The sequence below is a fragment of the Bufo bufo genome, chromosome 5 (assembly GCF_905171765.1).
Source record: "Bufo bufo chromosome 5, aBufBuf1.1, whole genome shotgun sequence".
NCBI lineage: Eukaryota > Metazoa > Chordata > Amphibia > Anura > Bufonidae > Bufo > Bufo bufo.
In genome coordinates this window covers 274410972-274430015 of record NC_053393.1, presented here as the reverse complement: position 1 = coordinate 274430015, position 19044 = coordinate 274410972, and the positions used below count along the sequence as shown (strand labels likewise).

At 41.2% G+C, this 19044-nt stretch overlaps 1 protein-coding gene across 1 annotated transcript in view; it reads left to right on the top strand.

Annotated features, from left to right (window-relative positions):
• The window catches only part of NR4A3 (nuclear receptor subfamily 4 group A member 3), a 240368-nt gene that overhangs the window by 63123 nt on the left and 158201 nt on the right, over nt 1-19044 (top strand). The window contains exon 3 of the mRNA XM_040433015.1: nt 7908-8746. Coding sequence (XP_040288949.1) covers nt 7910-8746 — 837 coding nt within the window. The 5' untranslated portion in view covers nt 7908-7909. The remainder of the gene's footprint in view (nt 1-7907; nt 8747-19044) is intronic.

Sequence of the window (19044 nt, the reverse complement as noted above, 5' to 3'; positions counted from 1 at the left end):
AGCTACTGCAGAATACCAAACTCCCGAACTGGATACAAAATAGCACTCCAACCTGGAACCTCACGAATAGCTGCTAGCAGACGAACAGGAATCAGCTTACACTCCTGGCAATCAGTCTCTAACAGCATACAGGGGATCCCCCCAATAACGAGACAAGGCTCCGTGTTGAGGGTCAAGCAGTGGTCTGAGGTGCTGGGACACCCAGCCTGGTTTTTATTACAGTTGTTGCAAATACAGGTCCGCCCACAGGGTTTTGAAATCCAACCAATCAATATGTTACAACACATATAATGTAAGTACAGCAACCAAGCCCATCTGGTGTACACGCCCCTAGGGGACCAGAAGGAAGACTGCGACACAGGACAGATATGTAGCAATTCAGGATACAGACACAACACATCCCCACAATGCATCATGGTTTCCTCCTCTCTGTCCTGGAGACAACCGAGGAGCAATCCAATTATCTCTCAGGACAAAGGGAAATCACCAATACACATGTGAGAACAACAGGACAGACATCACCATTTAAACACACAATGGGACAATGGCACAATGGGACAATAGAAACACACCCAGCATATTCCTCCCCTCTGTCTATCCACTCAACTATCTCCCAAGCTGACAAGCTATACTTATTATAAATTGTTACAACTTTGTGAGTTTACATTGTCCATACATATAACTTACATCAATTTAACCAGTATAACCTGGGGACAAACCTATCCAAAATTCACTTGAATAGGTTCAGGGGTTTAAAAGTTAGTATGGGCCATAATCCTGAGGCAAGAGGCCAGCAGCCAGGCCCCTCCAAAACCCAGTGGCGAGGTTGGTTTCGCCACAGGTCTCATGCACACAAACGTTGTTTTGGTCCGCATCCAAGCCGCATTCACTTCAATGGCGCCGCAAAAGATGTGGACAGCACTCAGAGTGCTGTCCGCATCTGTTGCTCCGTTACGCACATGTCCTATTCTTGTCCGTTTTGCGGACAAGAATAGGCATTTCTATTTTGGACGTCCATTCCGTACCGCAAATTGCGGAATGCACATGGGGGCATCCGTGTTTTGCGTCTCTGCAATTTGCGGAGCGCAAAACACAGCACGGTCGTGTGAATGAAGCCTAAGGGCTCATGCATGCAAACGTATTTTCTTTCCGTGTCCATTCCGTTTTTTGTTTTTTTGCGGACTGTATTCATTTTAATGGTTCCGCAAAAAAAAAATGGAAGTTACTCTATGTGCATTCCATTTCCGTATGTCCGTTCCGCAACAAAATAGAACATGTCCTATTATTGTCCGCATTACAGACAAGGATAGGACTGTTCTATTAAGAGCCAGCTGTTCCGCTTTGCAAAATATGGAATGCACACAAACGTGAACACAAAGTATTTTTTGCAGATTTGTGTTTTGCGGACTGCAAGATACATACGGTCGTGTGCATGAGACCTAACATGTTTAGGTCCAGCCACAGTGGCCCAGTGGTTAGTACTGCAGCCTCTTATTGTTAGTGTTATAGGTTCAAATCAAATGTGTTTTTATTTTAGGCCGTTTTTACCTTTTCTATGATGTAATTTCCTTTTCCTGTTTTATCATGTTTTATTTTGTAGATAAACATTTAATGTTTGTGGAAGCTGCATTATTGACTGTTGAAAGCACTAATTCAGTGCCGAAATGTGTAGCCAATAAAGTCATAATTTATTCAATACTTTCTGGATTGTCGTGAAGTACCTTGTGCCAGCAGTGTCCAATGATTTTGCCTGTTTTTTTTTCTTTTGTTCTTGTTTCCATATACAAGTGGTGGTTGCTGTGCATATCTACTGTACATGCCATAGTCAAAGTTATGCCTGGTATTTGCTCTATGCACTATGGGGAACTGCACTATGGGGAACCGTGTTGTTTTCTTGTTCTTGCATATCATACTATAGTACTTACCATACTTCCATACGTCACTTTAGGGCCCATTCAGACGGCCATAGTGCTTTGCGGATCCACAATTTGTGGATCCTGCAAAACACGAATACTGTCCGTGTGTGTTCCGCAATTTGCAGACCGCACATGGCCGCAACCATAGTAGAAAATGCCTATTCTTGTCTGTGATTGCGGAAAAGAATAGGACATGTTCTATCTTTTCTGCGGAGCCTCGGAACGGAACCACGGATGCTGTCCACATCTTTTGCGGCCCTGTTGAAATAAATAGGTCCGCACCTGTTCCGCAAAATTGCAGAAAGGATGCAGACTCATTCATACGGCCGTCTGAATGAGCCCTTATGCAGAATTTTATCTTGCTTGTGACAGACGACAGCATGGAAGTATGCGAATTCCCATACTAATTCATGTTACTTATCAAACACCAATTGGGGTGTTTGTTAGAACGCTGTTAAAAGTTTTCCATTCTACACTGTGTCCTAAATTATTTAAAAAAAAAAGGAAAATGTGAAATATGTTTTAATTATTTCTTTTTTTCTGCTTATTTTGCAAACTATAGGACTCAAGACAGCCTGGAAGATATTCCAGGTGAGTTGGATTCTGACGAGACCGAGGTAGAGGCCACACCAACAGATACTTCATCCACCGAGAAGCCATATTCTCCTTGTGCACAGACCCTAGAGGAGCCATTCTTCTCCAGCCCGTTTCATGCCAACACCACTACCAACGGTCACTCTTCACAGAGGAAGAAGTGGGACCAGTGTTGTTAAGGCCAAGGACACGCAGGACATGATTGGTTTACATGTTCTAGACTTAATAAAAACAGTGAGGAAGGCCAGAGGATTCTTTTCTGAGAAACCTGATGCCTTATGTGAAGGAGATGGCACCAGAACTTAGACTATTCTGCTAAACAGCACTGATGGGTGTTGTTGAGGTGTTCATGTCTGGGAACGATACTTGTGACCTTTAGCAGGCAGTTGGACATTTCTGGGCCAGAGCAAAAGCACCAGTTACACATCTATAACACCCCCTTGGGCCACATGTTCCCAGGCCTGGCAAATCAGGCTAATGGAGTCTTCACCACCCCTGTATTCCCAGGACAGGCGAATGTACTTCTGCCCAAGTATTATGCAGCCACTGGCCCTGGTGCATACACTGGACAGTGCCCATACCAGAAAGGAGTGATGCTGGAGGCGTTCCAGCTAATACTGCGCTAACGGGCAAAATATTTGATTTATAATTTATTTGGGTCTTTATTTATACCATTTTTTATTGACTTTATTCAACATGTTGTTGTGAATTCAGTAAAAAAAAAGTTGTGTTTTTCAAAAAATGTTGTTTGCTTGAGTCTTCCTTTGTTGTCAGGCAGTGGTGGGATAGGTTGGCCAGATTCACCTTTCTAGACTTTCAGAATGAAATGTCAAACTAACCTTACAGAACTATAAGCTGCTACTTGTTTTTTCACGCGAGTCATCTTTTTTTTTTGTGAAAAAAACTGTGCCAGACACAAATTCTGCACATTTTTTGGTTAAAAAAAAATATTTTCTTTTTCATTTTTTACAATTTTTTTAATTTTATTTCTTTTTTTTCTCAGATTTGTTTTTGCACGTTTTTTCCTTTTTTTATTCTTCAAATTTTTATTTCAATTAAAAAAACTAAAATCATAAAAAATTACCTATTGTTTAAATCAAGTGTTTATGTTAAAAATATTTGTGAAGAATTTATGACAGTGTTTTTAATCTTGCATGTCACTATATTAAAAAATCCTAAAATCCTGACACACTGGTTACACTGGCTAATAATAGGCATCCCTTCTTGCTCTCTACAGGTCCCTTTTCACCAGTTATCTCTTTATCATCACAGACAGAATTACAATGGCAGATATCACGTGTATATATAGATAACACAGGACCTACCATTCACAATAGGTGATTTTACATCTACTCCCTCCTGATCGGAGCATACCTAGGAAACTCTCCCATAGAAGTCAATGATTTCCCTCAGACTATGTCTACGACATTTTCTAAATGTTGTTGGCAACATGTTTAGGAAATAAGAGAAAAAAATCATAATACATTAGAAAACATGTGTATGTGTCACAATCTGGTTTAACTGACACAATCCCTTTAAATATTTTTGTTATGTGTCACAATCTGGTTTTAACTGGCAGAAGATATTGAAGGTGACACAATCCCTTTAAATATTTGTTTCTCACTTATCCTTTTCTTGTCCTCTTGGGCTAAATATGTAAAGTAATGAAGTATTCAGTATTGTAGGTAGAGTCCATGTATTTTTCCTTATGTAGTCTAGAAAATCTTGGCAGACCTCTTGTTTTTGGAATAGTGAAGCTGTTCACTGGCAGACCTATTGTCTTTCTGCCATATTTCATATGAAGTGGTGGGAAGCTGGAAAAAAAATCCAAAATAGAGTGGAATTGGAAAAAAACACACAATTCTACAGCAGTTTTATCGGTTTTGATACAGCATTTACTATGTGGTAAACTATTTGTTTTCTTTTTATCACCATATTCTGATCCACATAACCTTTTTATATTTATGTCTATGGAGCTGTGTGAGGGCTTATTTTTTGCAGGATGATCTGTGTTATTTATTTATATAATTTTGGAGTGTGTGTGACTTTTTGATCACTTTTTATTCACATTTTTGGGAGATGAAGCAGTGAAGAAACAGTTAATTGACATTTTGCTCTTATTCCATTATGCCATTCACTGTATCGGATAAATATTTTTTATATTTTAATAGTATAGCATTTTCGACCATAGCAATGCCTATGATTTTTTTTATTGTTTATTTAAATTTTGGGTAAAAGGGGAGTTCTTTACCTCTCAGATGTCATGATCACGTTTGACCATGGCATCTAAGGTGTTAAAAATATGCGATCGGCACCCGCGGCTATGACGCTCACTCTGCTCTGGAATTGGCGCCATCTTTAAAGACGTGACATCTTCCATACATGTATAATGGATGTTGGGAAGGAGTCCTTTGAGTTTGAGCTACCAAATTCACATGTTTTACCAAATTTGTATAGCTTTATCCCTTTCCTTCATATAAGGCCTCATGCACACGACCGTTTTTTTTTAAGGTCCGCAAAAACGGGGTCCGTAGGTCCGTGATCCGTGTCCGTTTTTTCTTCCGTGGGTCTTCCTTGATTTTTGGAGGATCCACGGACATGAAGAAAAAATCGTTTTGGTGTCCGCCTGGCCATGCGGACCCAAATGGATCCGTCCTGACTTACAATGCAAGTCAATGGGGACGGATCCGTTTGACGTTGACACAATATGGTGCAATTGCAAACGGATCCGTCCCCCATTGACTTTCAATGTAAAGTCAGGAGTCCCTATTATACCATAGGATCAGAGTTTTCTCCAATCCGATGGTATATTTTAACTTGAAGCGTCCCCATCACCATGGGAACGCCTCTATGTTAGAATATACTGTCGGATATGAGTTAGATCGTGAAACTCAGATCCGACAGTATATTCTAACACAGAGGCGTTCCCATGGTGATGGGGACGCTTCAAGTTAGAATATACTAAGAACTGTGTACATGACTGCCCCCTGCTGCCTGGCAGCACCCGATCTCTTACAGGGGGCTGTGATCCGCACAATTAACCCCTCAGGGTGGTTAATTGTGCGTATCATAGTCCCCTGTAAGAGATCAGGGGCTGCCAGGCAGCAGGGGGCAGACCCCCCTCGGCCCCCCCTCCATCCCTCTATTGTATTAATTTCATTGGTGGCACAGTGTGCGGCCCCACTCCCTCTATTGTATTTTTTTCATTGGTGGCCAGTGTGCGGCCCCCCTCCCTCCCTCTATTGTATTATTTTCATTGGTGGCACAGTGTGCGGCCCCCCCTCCCTCCCTCTATTGTATTATTTTCATTGGTGGCCAGTGTGCGGCCTCCCCTCTAACCCCCCTCCCGATCATTGGTGGCAGCGGAGAGTTCCGATCGGAGTCCCAGTTTAATTGCTGGGGCTCCGATCGGTAACCATGGCGACCAGGACGCTACTGCAGTCCTGGTTGCCATGGTTACTTAGCAATATTAGAAGCATCATACTTACCTGCTGCGCTGTCTGTGACCGGCCGGGAGCTCCTCCTACTGGTAAGTGACAGGTCTGTGCGGCGCATTGCTTAATGATCTGTCACTTACCAGTAGGAGGAGCTACCGGCTGTGCGGATCACAGCCCCCTGTAAGAGATCGGGTGCTGCCAGGCAGCAGGGGGCAGTCATGTACACAGTTCGTAGTATATTCTAACTAGAAGCGTCCCCATCACTATGGGAACGCCTTTGTGTTAGAATATACTGTCGGATATGAGTTTTCACGAAGTGAAAACTCAGCTTTGAAAAAGCTTTTATGCAGACGGATCTTCGATCTGTCTGTATGAAAGTAACCTACGGATCACGGACGCGGATGCCAATCTTGTGTGCATCCGTGTTCTTTCACGGACCCATTGACTTAAATGGGTCCGTGAACCGTTGTCCGTCAAAAAAATAGGACAGGTCCTATTTTTTTGACGAACAGGAAACACGGATCACGGATGCGGCTGCAAAACGGTGCATTTTCCGATTTTTCCACAGACCCATTGAAAGTCAATGGGTCCGCGAAATAAAACGGAAAACGGCACAACGGCCACGGATGCACACAACGGTCGTGTGCATGAGGCCTAACTCGCATAATATATCTAGCCTTCACCTGATGCAGCGACTGCATGCACAGTTATACATTAAGTCACTTTTCAGACAGCACTTCACAAGTGACAGATTTTGTTGCAGAAAATTTCTGTGATGAAAAATCTGTTGATTTCATGAGAAATCCATGTGCAATCTGCCATGTGCAAAGGCATACTTAGAAAGCTAGTTGTCCTCAGAAAAAATACTGTTTGCAGATCGTAGATTTTTGCAAACTCTCTTCATGTGCAGAGGTTAAGCAGTTTTGGTCAGTAGCTTCAGAGCAGAGTGATGTCTGAGATAAGGCATTGTAACATGTGGCACTGCCTTTACAGACCTATAGTGTACGCTGTACCTACTAAACTTGCATTTATGGTATGTCAGTGATCCTGGTAGGTTGTATTATAAATTATGAATATTTGGACTTTTACGTTGACAAATTCCCTCTGGAATTTTCACTACAAACCAGAAAACCATGTACCACTTTAAAGTTATTTGCAAATGCATAAAATTTACTTGATAAAATTATTTAGATTTAATTGCAATTGATTGTAATTCATTTAGTATTTGGGTATGAAAAACAAGATGTGAACAAATGTCCTTTATAAAAAAATATACAATAGTAAATATTGTACACCTCAACATTTATTTAATTTTTCTAAACTTTATAAGGCACCCAACGGCTATGGCGCTCGCTCCACTTCAGAGTGATTGCCATCTTAAAGACCCAACATCAGGAAGGGGTTAAACAGTCTGAGACTGAGACCTTTGAGTCTGAGCCCATTCACTACCAAATTCACTTGTTGAACCGAATTTTCAATAGCTTTATCCCTGTCCTTCATTCCTTTTCTTCATATAACTCATTTTTTTTCTCGAAAATTTCATAACACTGAGGTGTTATGGAGGGTGGCCATGTTTGCATAGTACACTCTGCTTCACTTCAGGGGCCCTGTTCTGGAGATAGAAGTGGGTCCCATAGGAGGGGGCTCACAACTATCTGCCATTGATGGCATATCCTAGTGAGATGAGATGAGACAACCCCTTTAGGACTGGCGCTCCATATGCCAGTCTTAATAAGAAATCAGTTGAAGTAAGATATACTGAAATTATTATGAGGCACACTTCTTAATAAATTTGTCATATTTTGTGCTGGCTCTGTGCCACAAACTGAAATCTACGCCAGCTGTGAGTAAGTTATGCATTTGATGTTAGTGTAATGAAAAAGAAAATGCATATATCTGAAAAGGATTTGTGAAGGATATTTATTTACATTATTTAATTAATATTTTAATTACTTTACAGATATGCCCTGTGTACAGTATAATCCCACTCCACCTGGTTCTACATACGTGACCCAGGTTTATGGTCATGTTCCTGAATTCAGTGTAGACTTCACTTCACCTACAAAATGTAATATGGAATTAAGCAGCACTGAGGTTACAGCTTCAGCAACATCATCTTTGCCAAGTTTTAGCACTTTTATTGAGGGCTATTCAGGAAGCTATGAACTCAAGCCCTCCTGTCTTTACCAAATGCAAACATCTGGGCAGAGGCCACTGATAAAAATGGAAAATACGCATTTGACCAGCTACCAAAGTTCAATCTCTCAGCAAACCCAAGATGACATGCCCAGCACTTCAGTGTATTTCAAATCGTCACCTCCATCAGTTTCATCTACACTTGGATTTCCAACTCACCAATCACCACAGTGGGAAGAACCTCACACCTTTTCAGGTACACATTCATGTACGACTCCCAGCCACTTGATGGATTCCTCGCATAAAACTGTTTCTCCACGATTTCCAATTTTTCATTTTAAGACTTCTCCGTGTACACCATTGTCTAATCCTACAGTGTGCTATGACTCTTCTCATAACATACCAGTAGGTTCTCAAGGAGACCCAACACAAATACCAGTGGAATCGTTATCATTTAATCTACCAGTATCAAAAGTATCAAATCTTGTATTTTCCCCACTTTCAACTGGTCAGGCAATTAACATGGTAGGTGAAGAAAGTATTTCATCACCATCTAGTAGAAGCTCTTCATCTGGAGAGGGAACTTGTGCAGTGTGTGGAGATAATGCTGCATGTCAACACTATGGTGTTAGAACGTGTGAGGGATGTAAAGGCTTCTTTAAGGTAAGATAACATTTTATATATAAATGTTTATACAGTTTACGTCAATACTATTGTGAGTGTATACGTAGAGAAAAGTGTGTTGTGTCATATTGTCCATTCAGTCAAGTCCACACATGTAGTATCAAAAGGGTTGTCTACCAGATGTGGCTCCATGTGACTTCCGATTGGAGGCCCTGCAGTGAAATTGTGGGGTCAAAGCATTCACTACACCCCTCAATAAATCACTTCAGGCGTGTAGTTTCAAAAATTGTGTAGCTTTGGGGGGTTTCCACTGTATCAGTACCTCAGTCTCTTCAAATGCAACATGGCCCCCCAAAAGCCATTCCAGTAAAATCTGCCCTCCAAAATTGAAATGGCACTCCTTTCCTTTCTGAGCCCTCCTGTCTGTACCAAATGCAAACATCTGGGCAGAGGCAACTGATAAAAATGGAAAATACGCATTTGGCTAGCTCTGCCTTCTACAAACACCCACAGGGGGCTGTTTTCCCTGTAAATGGGGTTCCTTTGGATGCCCCAGTTACAGTGGAAATAGTACAAAAAAGTTTCTCATTGTCTCCCAAAGGTCTTTCAGTGACCTCTTAGGGACCAATTATGTGGAAAAATATAAAAAAAAAATTATTTAAAAAAATTTGAAAACTACCGTAAATAAAAAATATAATAAAATACAAATAAATTCAAAAGTAAAAATATTATGTGGCAAAAAATTTAAAATTATAAAAAATAAAATAAAATACCATAAAAAAAAAGGAAAAAGTTCAAAATAAAAGAGTGCTCACTGTCCCCCAAAATTCTTTTTATGACCCTTTGGAGAACATATTATGAGGCAAAAATATATTTAAAAAATAATAGAAATTTAAAAAAAAAATGTAAAAATAAATAAAATACAAATAAAATAAAAAAAGGAAATAAAAAAAATAAAATACAAATAAAATAAAAAAAATTGTGTTCATTGTCCCCCAACAGTCTTTCTATGACCTCTTGGGGGACATATTATGTGGCAAAATATATTAAAAAAAATAAGTAATAAACCAATTATAAAAAAATAATACAATAAAATATTAATAAAATACAAATAAAAGTTAAAAATAAAAAGGAAAAGGTGCAATTTTTTTTTTTTTTTAAAGTGTCAGTGTCCCCCAAAGGTTTTTTTTATGACCTCTTGGGGAACATATCATGTAGCAGAAATACACTGCCTATCCAATAAAAAAGTCGCCACCAAAAAAAAAGCCTTTAGCTTTGATTACGGCACGCATTCGCTGTGGCATTGTTTCAATAAGCTTCTGCAATGTCAAAAGATTTATTTCCATCCAGTGTTGCATTAATTTTTCACCAATATCTTGCATTGATGATGGTAGAGTCTGACTGCTGCCCAAAGCCTTCTCCAGCACATCCCAAAGATTCTCAATGGGGTTAAGGTCTGGACTCTGTGGTGGCCAATCCATGTGTGAAAATGATGTCTCATGCTCCCTGAAACACTCTTTCACAATTTGAGCCCGATGAATCCTGGCATTATCATCTTGGAATATGTCGTGCCATCGGGGAAGAAAGAATAACCTGGTCATTCAGTATGTTCAGGTAGTTAGCTGACCTCATTCTTGCAGCAACCCCAGATCATAGCACTGCCCCCACAGGTTTGTACAGTAGGCAGTAGGCATGATAGGTGCATCACTTTATCTGCCTCTCTTCTTACCCTGATGCGCCCATCACTCTGGAACAGGGTAAATCTGGACTCATCAGACCACATGACCTTCTTCCATTGCTCCAGAGTACAATCTTCATGCTCCCTAGCAAATTGAAGCCTTTTTTTCTGGTTTGCCTCACTGATTATTAGTGGTTTTCTTATGGCTACACAGCTGTTCAGTCCCAATCCCTTGAGTTCCCTTTGCATTGTGCGTGTGGAAATGCTCTTACTTTAACTAATAAACATAGCCCTGAGTTCTACTATTGTTCTTCTTCGATTTGATTTCACCAAACGTTTAAGTGATCGCCGATCACAATCATTCAGGATTTTTTTCCCGCCACATTTCTTCCTCGAATACAATGGGTCCTGTTGGGCAATATACTCTCTTGCCTAACGGTGTCCCTGACACATGATTTCGGTGATCAGCTTGAATTAAGTCTATTCCGGTACCGGGAGAATGAACAAGATAACACTGAAGACGTGTGTAGTTCTAATCCATTCTGGTTTATTCCACAGTTGGCAAACAGTTATAATAGAGGGGGTTGAGCTTCCTTGACATCCAATCATATGTTAGCATTAGTATTCGACCTATGGTATCGATCACACATGAGCTCTGCATTAACATAATAGATGTCTCATAGTAACAGCATTTGACCAATCAGGTATAGACACATAGGCCAGCATACACTTGAGCCAGATGACCTTATATGGTAGGACTAAGGAATGTATGGGTATCTGAAACCGCACAGGAAGTTTCTCACATTCCAAAGGGGGAAGGGAGAAGGGAGATTTTAAGTGTACTGGCCAAATGTAATACACGTGGCTGAATAAGACAAAATGGAGTCACATATATCCCTTCAATCCCCTCTAAGAACCTTATATATATACCTTATACTATATGGTTCTTTCTCTGCTCTTCCTTTGTTTGCTTGTAAGCCTTTAGGTATTCCATGTACCCTTCAGGAGTATAATCCTCAGGATTTGTTGAGGTTGTGTTTACCTCTTCTACCTCTACCGGTGTATAGAGGAATGTCGAGTGTACCCCTCTTTCGGCCACCTTTTGACATATGGCTAGAAGGGAGGGCACACACTGTAGACAACAGCAGAGACACACTATTGCAGCGATCACGGCGAGTGCCACTCCTAAAACATATCTTATTTGACCAAAGTCAGGTATTCAGCCAAAAAGCCAGTCCCCCCCAACCTTGGTCAACATCCTGTTTTATATGTTTTCTCATCTCCTCTAATTGGCCTATTTTATCTTTTATTCCACGGGAGTGATCTGATAAATTGAAACAACACATCCCTGCGAACGCTGAGCATCCTATACCATGTTGGAGCAATAAATAGTCAATAGTTGCCCTATTCTGCAAGACAGCCTTTTCATACGATTGTATATCCAGCAGCATATCTTGCAGAACTGCACTAGTGACATTTATCTGTTTTACCATATAACAGGCAAGTTTTGATATTGTCCTGTGGTTATATATATGGCCAAACCTGGTACTCCTATCAAAGACATCCCTAAACTCATATATTCTGATCTAGAGAGGAGATTCACATTATAATCACAATTTTCTGGTAACTGTAGGGAAGTGTCTCTCGTGTGTCGTGTCTGCATTGCTGGGAATAGTGGTATCATTGTTAACGTCAGCCTAGCTATTGTACAGGGTCCCTCTGTAATATTGGCCGGTATGTATGTGTAACTAGTATTCCCACAGGCCAATACCCATCCTGCTGGTAGAGGTACATCAAAGGGTTTTGGAACCGCGCTGCTAGAGACTATGTCTCCCGGTCATCAGTGAATGGCAAAAGGGTGTCAGCCCCTCTCCTCAAGGCCCGCAGGATCCAGTCCTCCCCAGACCTCTTTCTCTGCAGGGTTGAAAGGGAATAGGCAGACTAGTGAAGCACCCTTAGCACTCTTTTTATAAAAGGTTTTATTCTACTCACAAGGGTTCGTGAACAAAAGGCATAAAATACAAATCAGTCGTCACGTTCCTGCCCGACCCGGGTTTCGCTACCTCGCTTCTTCAGGGGCGATAACTGCGCATGCTTGCAGTCAAGCCTCTTAAATAGCCCAGCTGATTTCATTAGACAGGCCGGTATAGTTCCGGATCATAGCATAATTCCAAAACAACATTTACAAATCATACATAGTAAAATACCATCAATGGTCCTTTAGTACCATCACATCTAAGACATATAAATAAAAATAAAATACAATTACAAATAGAATTAAAACTACGAGAGGAATTTCTCTCTCTCTTACCAGTTCATATGTATATGTATATATATATTTCCCTTTCGGGTTACCGCTATTGCATATGTTCAATACATATCTCCAACCTCCTTATAGAAATTCCTATCCCATATCATAATCATACCGCCTAGTATCCCCAATGGTATAGACTTCGACCACAGTCTCGATAATACCGTATCCTAGTCTCCGCCTATTCCTAGGACGTAATACCTGTATTCTCCACCCACTTCAGGGACGTTTGTTCAAGTGTGTTCCACCTACTCCTGTAGCGTCACTCAGGTGTTCCCGACCCCTCCTCCATCCTGACGTCCACATCACGCGGCACCACCGTTCAATCGAACAGTCAAGCCAGCATGACGTCACTCGAAGGTCCTTAAGAGGCCAGGTAGGGAACAGCCGACGGCGCCACCGGTGAAATCACTGTTTATTGTACATGGTTAAGACACAAGGTTCATCCCAATATTGATAACGCTGTTCCTTCGTTCCCCTCCAACTCCTGGGGTGCCACTCTGGTGTTCCTCCCCCACTATTGTAGCGTCACTCAGGTGTTCTCGACCCCGCCTCCACCCCGACGTCCACATCACGAGGCTCCACCGTCCAATAGAGCGGTCAAGCCAGCATGACGCCGCTCAAGGTCCTTAAGAGGCCAGGTACAGAACAGCCGATCACTCCACTGTTGGGAACAATTTATATTAAACATGGTTTGAGGTCAAATTCGATGTTCAGCCCACTGGGTTGTAGGGTCCCTAGCTTAAAAATCCACTCTACCTCTTTTCTGTTAATCTGTGCCAGTGAGTCCCCTCCGCGCCAGTGCGGCTTAACTGTTTCCACACCAGCAAATTTTAAACCTTGCGGATTTTTTCCATGCAACAGTTTAAAATGTGCTGATACGCTGTAGGTCATAAGGCCTTTCTTGATGTTCCGTAGGTGTTCTTGTATCCTAACCTTCAGCTTCCTGATTGTCCTTCCCACGTACTGGAGCCCACAAGGGCACTCCAGTACGTATATGATGCCCTCATTTTCGCACGAACAGTTATTTCTTATGCGAAATCCAGCCCCATTCTTTTTGGATACTATACAGTTAATATTCCTCTGTCGCTCTTTTGAATTCCGGTTTTTACAACCTGCACAAAATCCGCACCTGGTGTATGTTTGCAAGAATCATTGGCACTGGTGTAGAGACTGGAATGAGATCTAAGTGTACTCTTATGCCCTGAGTCTTTGCTGATACCTGCAAGTCAAGCTTAATGAACAAATCTCTCCCTAATAGGCTGACTGGGCAATCTAGTATAATGCTGAAGACATGATCTGTTATGTATTCCCTGTCCATGGTCTCGAGTAGTAGTGAGTCAGTTTTGAAATTTTTTATTTTTTTTTCAAAACCCCATTAATTCACATAGAAGGCTCACATTTCCTTCCTCCCACTCTGAGTCATCTAAGTCCACCCCTTTTAGTCGGACGCTTTGGTCCGTCCTCTGTCTGCCATTAGTATCCTAGCTGTCCAGAAGAACAGAGCTCTGATGTTAAGCACAACATGTAACATGTAACTGCAAACATTGAAACAAACAGATTTGACAATACAGACATGAACACACAAAGGGCCCATAAAAACTTTTCATTGAAATAAAAATGTACAGCTTGATCAATGCTGTTGGTACCAATAAAAACCAAAAACTTCCAAGAAAAATAAAATAAACTTCTCAATGCGCATATTTAAAAACAAATACCGTACTCCATACGCATTCATATACATTTTTTTTCATGTACTCTTTTTCTATTAACAACTCATAACCACAGCTCTGCTACGTACATCTCAGTCTTCGTACTTTTTCAATTCCACATACAACTCAGAGCCACACCCATTCACATTCCACTGAATCATGTATCTTTCACCCAATCACACAATCTCTTTGTTACATTCCAAAATTTGCAGCACAGACAAACACAGCTTTCCTGGAAACAGATAGCCTGTCACGGGGTTCCGAAGGTGCACTCGGTCCCCCATTGCCCACAGAACTGTTGCTTAGCTTTTGGAATGAGGTTCTGTGTTTGACCTCATTCCCAGGGCGGCTTTACTAGCTGGGTGGCTCCTTGCTCCTAAGTCTGCCTTGAGCGCCGAGCTGATCACTCGGTGCTCGACTGGTTGGTCTGTCGGTCATGTGACGCTGGCCACGTCACATGACCCTCACTCCCCACTATAAATACAGGCAGCCTGCTGGCTACAGGTTGCCTGTTAATTTCTAGGTTCCTGGTATTTGTTGGACTGCTGAATACTTACCTGATCCTGTTCCTTGACCATCCTTTTGCCTGATCCTCCTGTACTGCGCATCCGTCCTGGTATTGTGACCTCGGCTCCCACCTGACTACTCTCCTAGGACTCCTCTTGTACTTCTCTGCTCTCCTGGTATTTATGACCCCGGCTTCTCCTGACAATTCTCTGCTTGCTCCATTTGTACTTTGCAGCTTTCCTGGTATTGACTCTGTCCGTTCACGTCCTGTTGTTTGTCTGTCTGTCATCCCTGCACTTACTCCAAGTTAGGGATTGCCGTCCAGTTGTCCCCTGTCATTAGGACTCGCGAGGCAAGTAGGCAGGGCCAGGGGTAAGGGTGGAGCGCAGTGGTCACTTCCCTCCCCCCTCTGTGTGTGTACGCGACCGTTACATAGCCACACCACACCCAGAATTGCTGATGGTCTGTCACTGTAAAACAATATACATGTTATAATTATACAGTCATTTTGTTAAAATTCAAATCATCTTATATGCCATGTGGTTTTTGGTTTAGTGTTACACACATCGCCACTTATTCTATATAACTACCCTCCTTCCCCCATTTCCTTTGCCTTGCGTCTCTTATTTCAGGAGTGTTCAAACAGGGGAAGTAAAGCAATCAATCACAGGACGTTCAGCTGTCCCAAATGTTCCTCAAACTTTTACTCATATCTGAATAAGGACTTAGAATGGGTGCAACCTTAGATTGATAGGAGTGGACACTTCCAATTAGCATCATCACTGCAGGCACATTTTAAACCATCGGATCATACAATTTGGAAAGATCTAATCCAATACTGGAGCCCTGTCTGGAAGATCTTATAGATAACACAGGTTAGTATCTTCACATTCTGCTAATGCATTACCAATTAGCAGCCCCCCTCCCCCCTCAACCCCCATATGAAATTCCTGAGCAGAGGAGGGGGGTATGAGATGGGAGGGAGTTCTCTCTGAAAACACATCTCAGACAGAACAGGAAAAAGTTCTTGTGGAACTACAAGTGACATTTTGGAATTTACAGCAGATGTGGTGGGGGAAGGGATGCCACATGGCAACCTTTTCCTGTTCTTTGTTCCCTACCACACCCAAATCCTCCATCTTGTAATAAGAAATGCTGCTCATTTCATTTCTCTAACTTCAATTTCTCTCAGTCACTTCCATATACACTTTTCCACCATAACTCAGCTTGCACCAGCCTATTATTATCCCTCAACAACTTCTCTCTTCAATCATCAATACACTTATGCATTAACTATCCATCTTTTAGTGCTGTAATCTCTAATTCCAGGGCTATAAATCGTCACTATTTAAACACACACAGATCATTAGGGCAACAAAACTTAACCAGTTCATTTCTGAATGTTTAACACAAGCCCTTTCTGTTTGCAGACGCTGAAACACTTTTTCACTTGCCATGAATTAACTTCCTGACACTGCTCTGTTTTCTCACTCACCATAGCCCCCCTTCACAGGAGTTCTGATGTACACTGTCTGTAAGCTTCTAACTTCACAGATTATTACAGCTTTTTATCCCTGTTGCCAGCCGGGCATAACATTCTGTTTCACATTTTAACTGTCAATTCTCACATCCTGCCAAATTGTCTACCCATGTGTTAACTAGGAAGTAATTTGTGGGACTAGTCCGTGCAACATAAAGTTTACATGTTGGCAGTGATGGAAACAGAATGATTTCACAGTGGAATGTGACCGTACACTTACCACCCGGTCAACATCTCACACAGACAGATAATCTTAATACTTCTAAAATACTTATACTATATATACATAAGAGTTAATTCAAGCTTGTAACCGTCTGTTCCCGGAACAGATATCCTTAGTGCACTTTTTATATCTAACGATATGGACTCCCTGAGCTGCTTACAATCAACATTTGCATGTCCCAGACATCGCAATCCACCGAAATCATAAATAGATGGTTCGACTTACTTGAATGATATTTTGGTCATTGCTCCCAGGTCCAAGGAGGACAAGAATTGATGTCTTTCACTGTAGACCTGAAGAGATGACCCTCCCAATCTCGGACCGAGCCCCCAAGCTGTTGGGCAATATACTCTCTTGCCTAACGGTGTCCCTGACACATGATTTCGGTGATCAGCTTGAATTAAGTCTATTCCGGTACCGGGAGAATGAACAAGATAACACTGAAGACGTGTGTAGTTCTAATCCATTCTGGTTTATTCCACAGTTGGCAAACAGTTATAATAGAGGGGGTTGAGCTACCTTGACATCCAATCATATGTTAGCATTAGTATTCGACCTATGGTATCGATCACACATGAGCTCTGCATTAACATAATAGATGTCTCATAGTAACAGCATTTGACCAATCAGGTATAGACACATAGGCCAGCATACACTTGAGCCAGATGACCTTATATGGTAGGACTAAGGAATGTATGGGTATCTGAAACCACACAGGAAGTTTCTCACATTCCAAAGGGGGAAGGGAGAAGGGAGATTTTAAGTGTACTGGCCAAATGTTATACACGTGGCTGAATAAGACAAAATGGAGTCACATATATCCCTTCAGGTCCTTCGAGTTTTTAATAATGCGTTAGACAGTTCTTAATCCAATTTTAGTATTTCTGCAATCTCTTTAGATGTTTTCTCTGCTTGATGCATACCAATGATTTGACGCCTCTTAAACAGACATCTTTTTTACGACCACGAGATGTGTCTTTCGACATGGTTGTTTAACCCCTTAGGGACATAGCCTTATTTCACCTTAACCCCTTAAGGACTCAGCCCTATTTCACCTTAAGGACTTGGCCATTTTTTGCAAATCTGACCAGTGTCACTTTAAGTGCTCATAACTTTAAAACGCTTTGACTTACCCGGGCCGTTCTGAGATAGTTTTTTCGTCACATATTGTACTTCATGACACTGCTAAAATTGGGTCAAAAAAGTTAATTTTTTTGCATAAAAAAATAAAAATTTTACCGAAAATTTTGAAAAATTAGCAAATTTCAAAGTTTCAGTTTCTCTACCTCTGTAATACATAGTAATACCCCCAAAAATTGTGATGACTTTACATTCCCCATATGTCTACTTCATGTTTGTAGCATTTTGGGAATGATATTTTATTTTTTGGGGATGTTACAAGGCTTAGAAGTTTAGAAGCAAATTTTGAAATTTTCAGAAATCTTCAAAATCCCACTTTTTATGGACCAGTTCAGGTTTGAAGTCATATTGTGAGGCTTAGATAATAGAAACCTCCCAAAAATGACCCCATTCTAGAAACTAAACCCCTCAAGGTATTCAAAACTGGGTTTACAAACTTTGTTAACCCTTTAGGTGTTCCACAAGAGTTAATGGCAGATGGAGAAACAATTTAGAAATTTCTATTTTTTGGAAAATTTTCCAATATAATCAATTTTTTCCAGGAGTAAAACAAGGGTTAACTGCCAAATAAAACTCAAAATGGGTTGCCCCGATTCTGTAGTTTGCAGAAACACCCCATATGTGGTCGTAAACTACTGTTTGGCCGAACGGGAGCACATAGAAGGAGGGGAACACCATATGGGTTTTGGAAGGCAGATTTTGCAGGACTGGTTTTGTTTATACCATGTCCCATTTGAAGCCCCCTGTTGCACCCCTAGAATAGAAATTTCAAAAAAGTGACTCCATCTAAGAAAGTACACCCCTCAAGGTATTCAAAACTGGGTTTACAAACTTTGTTAACCCTTTAGGTGTTCCACAAGAGTTAATGGCAGATGGAGAAACAATTTTGAAATTTCTATTTTTTGGAAAATTTTCCAATATAATCAATTTTTTCCAGGAGTAAAACAAGGGTTAACTGCCAAACAAAACTCAAAATGGGTTGCCCCAATTCTGTAGTTTGCAGAAACACCCCATATGTGGTTGTAAACTACTATTTGGCTAAACGGCAGGACATAGAAGAAGGGGAACGTCATATGGTTTTTGGAAGGCAGATTTTGCTGGACTGGTTTATTTACACAATGTACCCTTTCAAGCCCCCTGATGCACCCCTAGAGTAGAAACTCCACAAAAGTGACCCCATCTAGGAAACTACGGGATCAGGTGGTTGTTGTTTTGGGACTATTTTA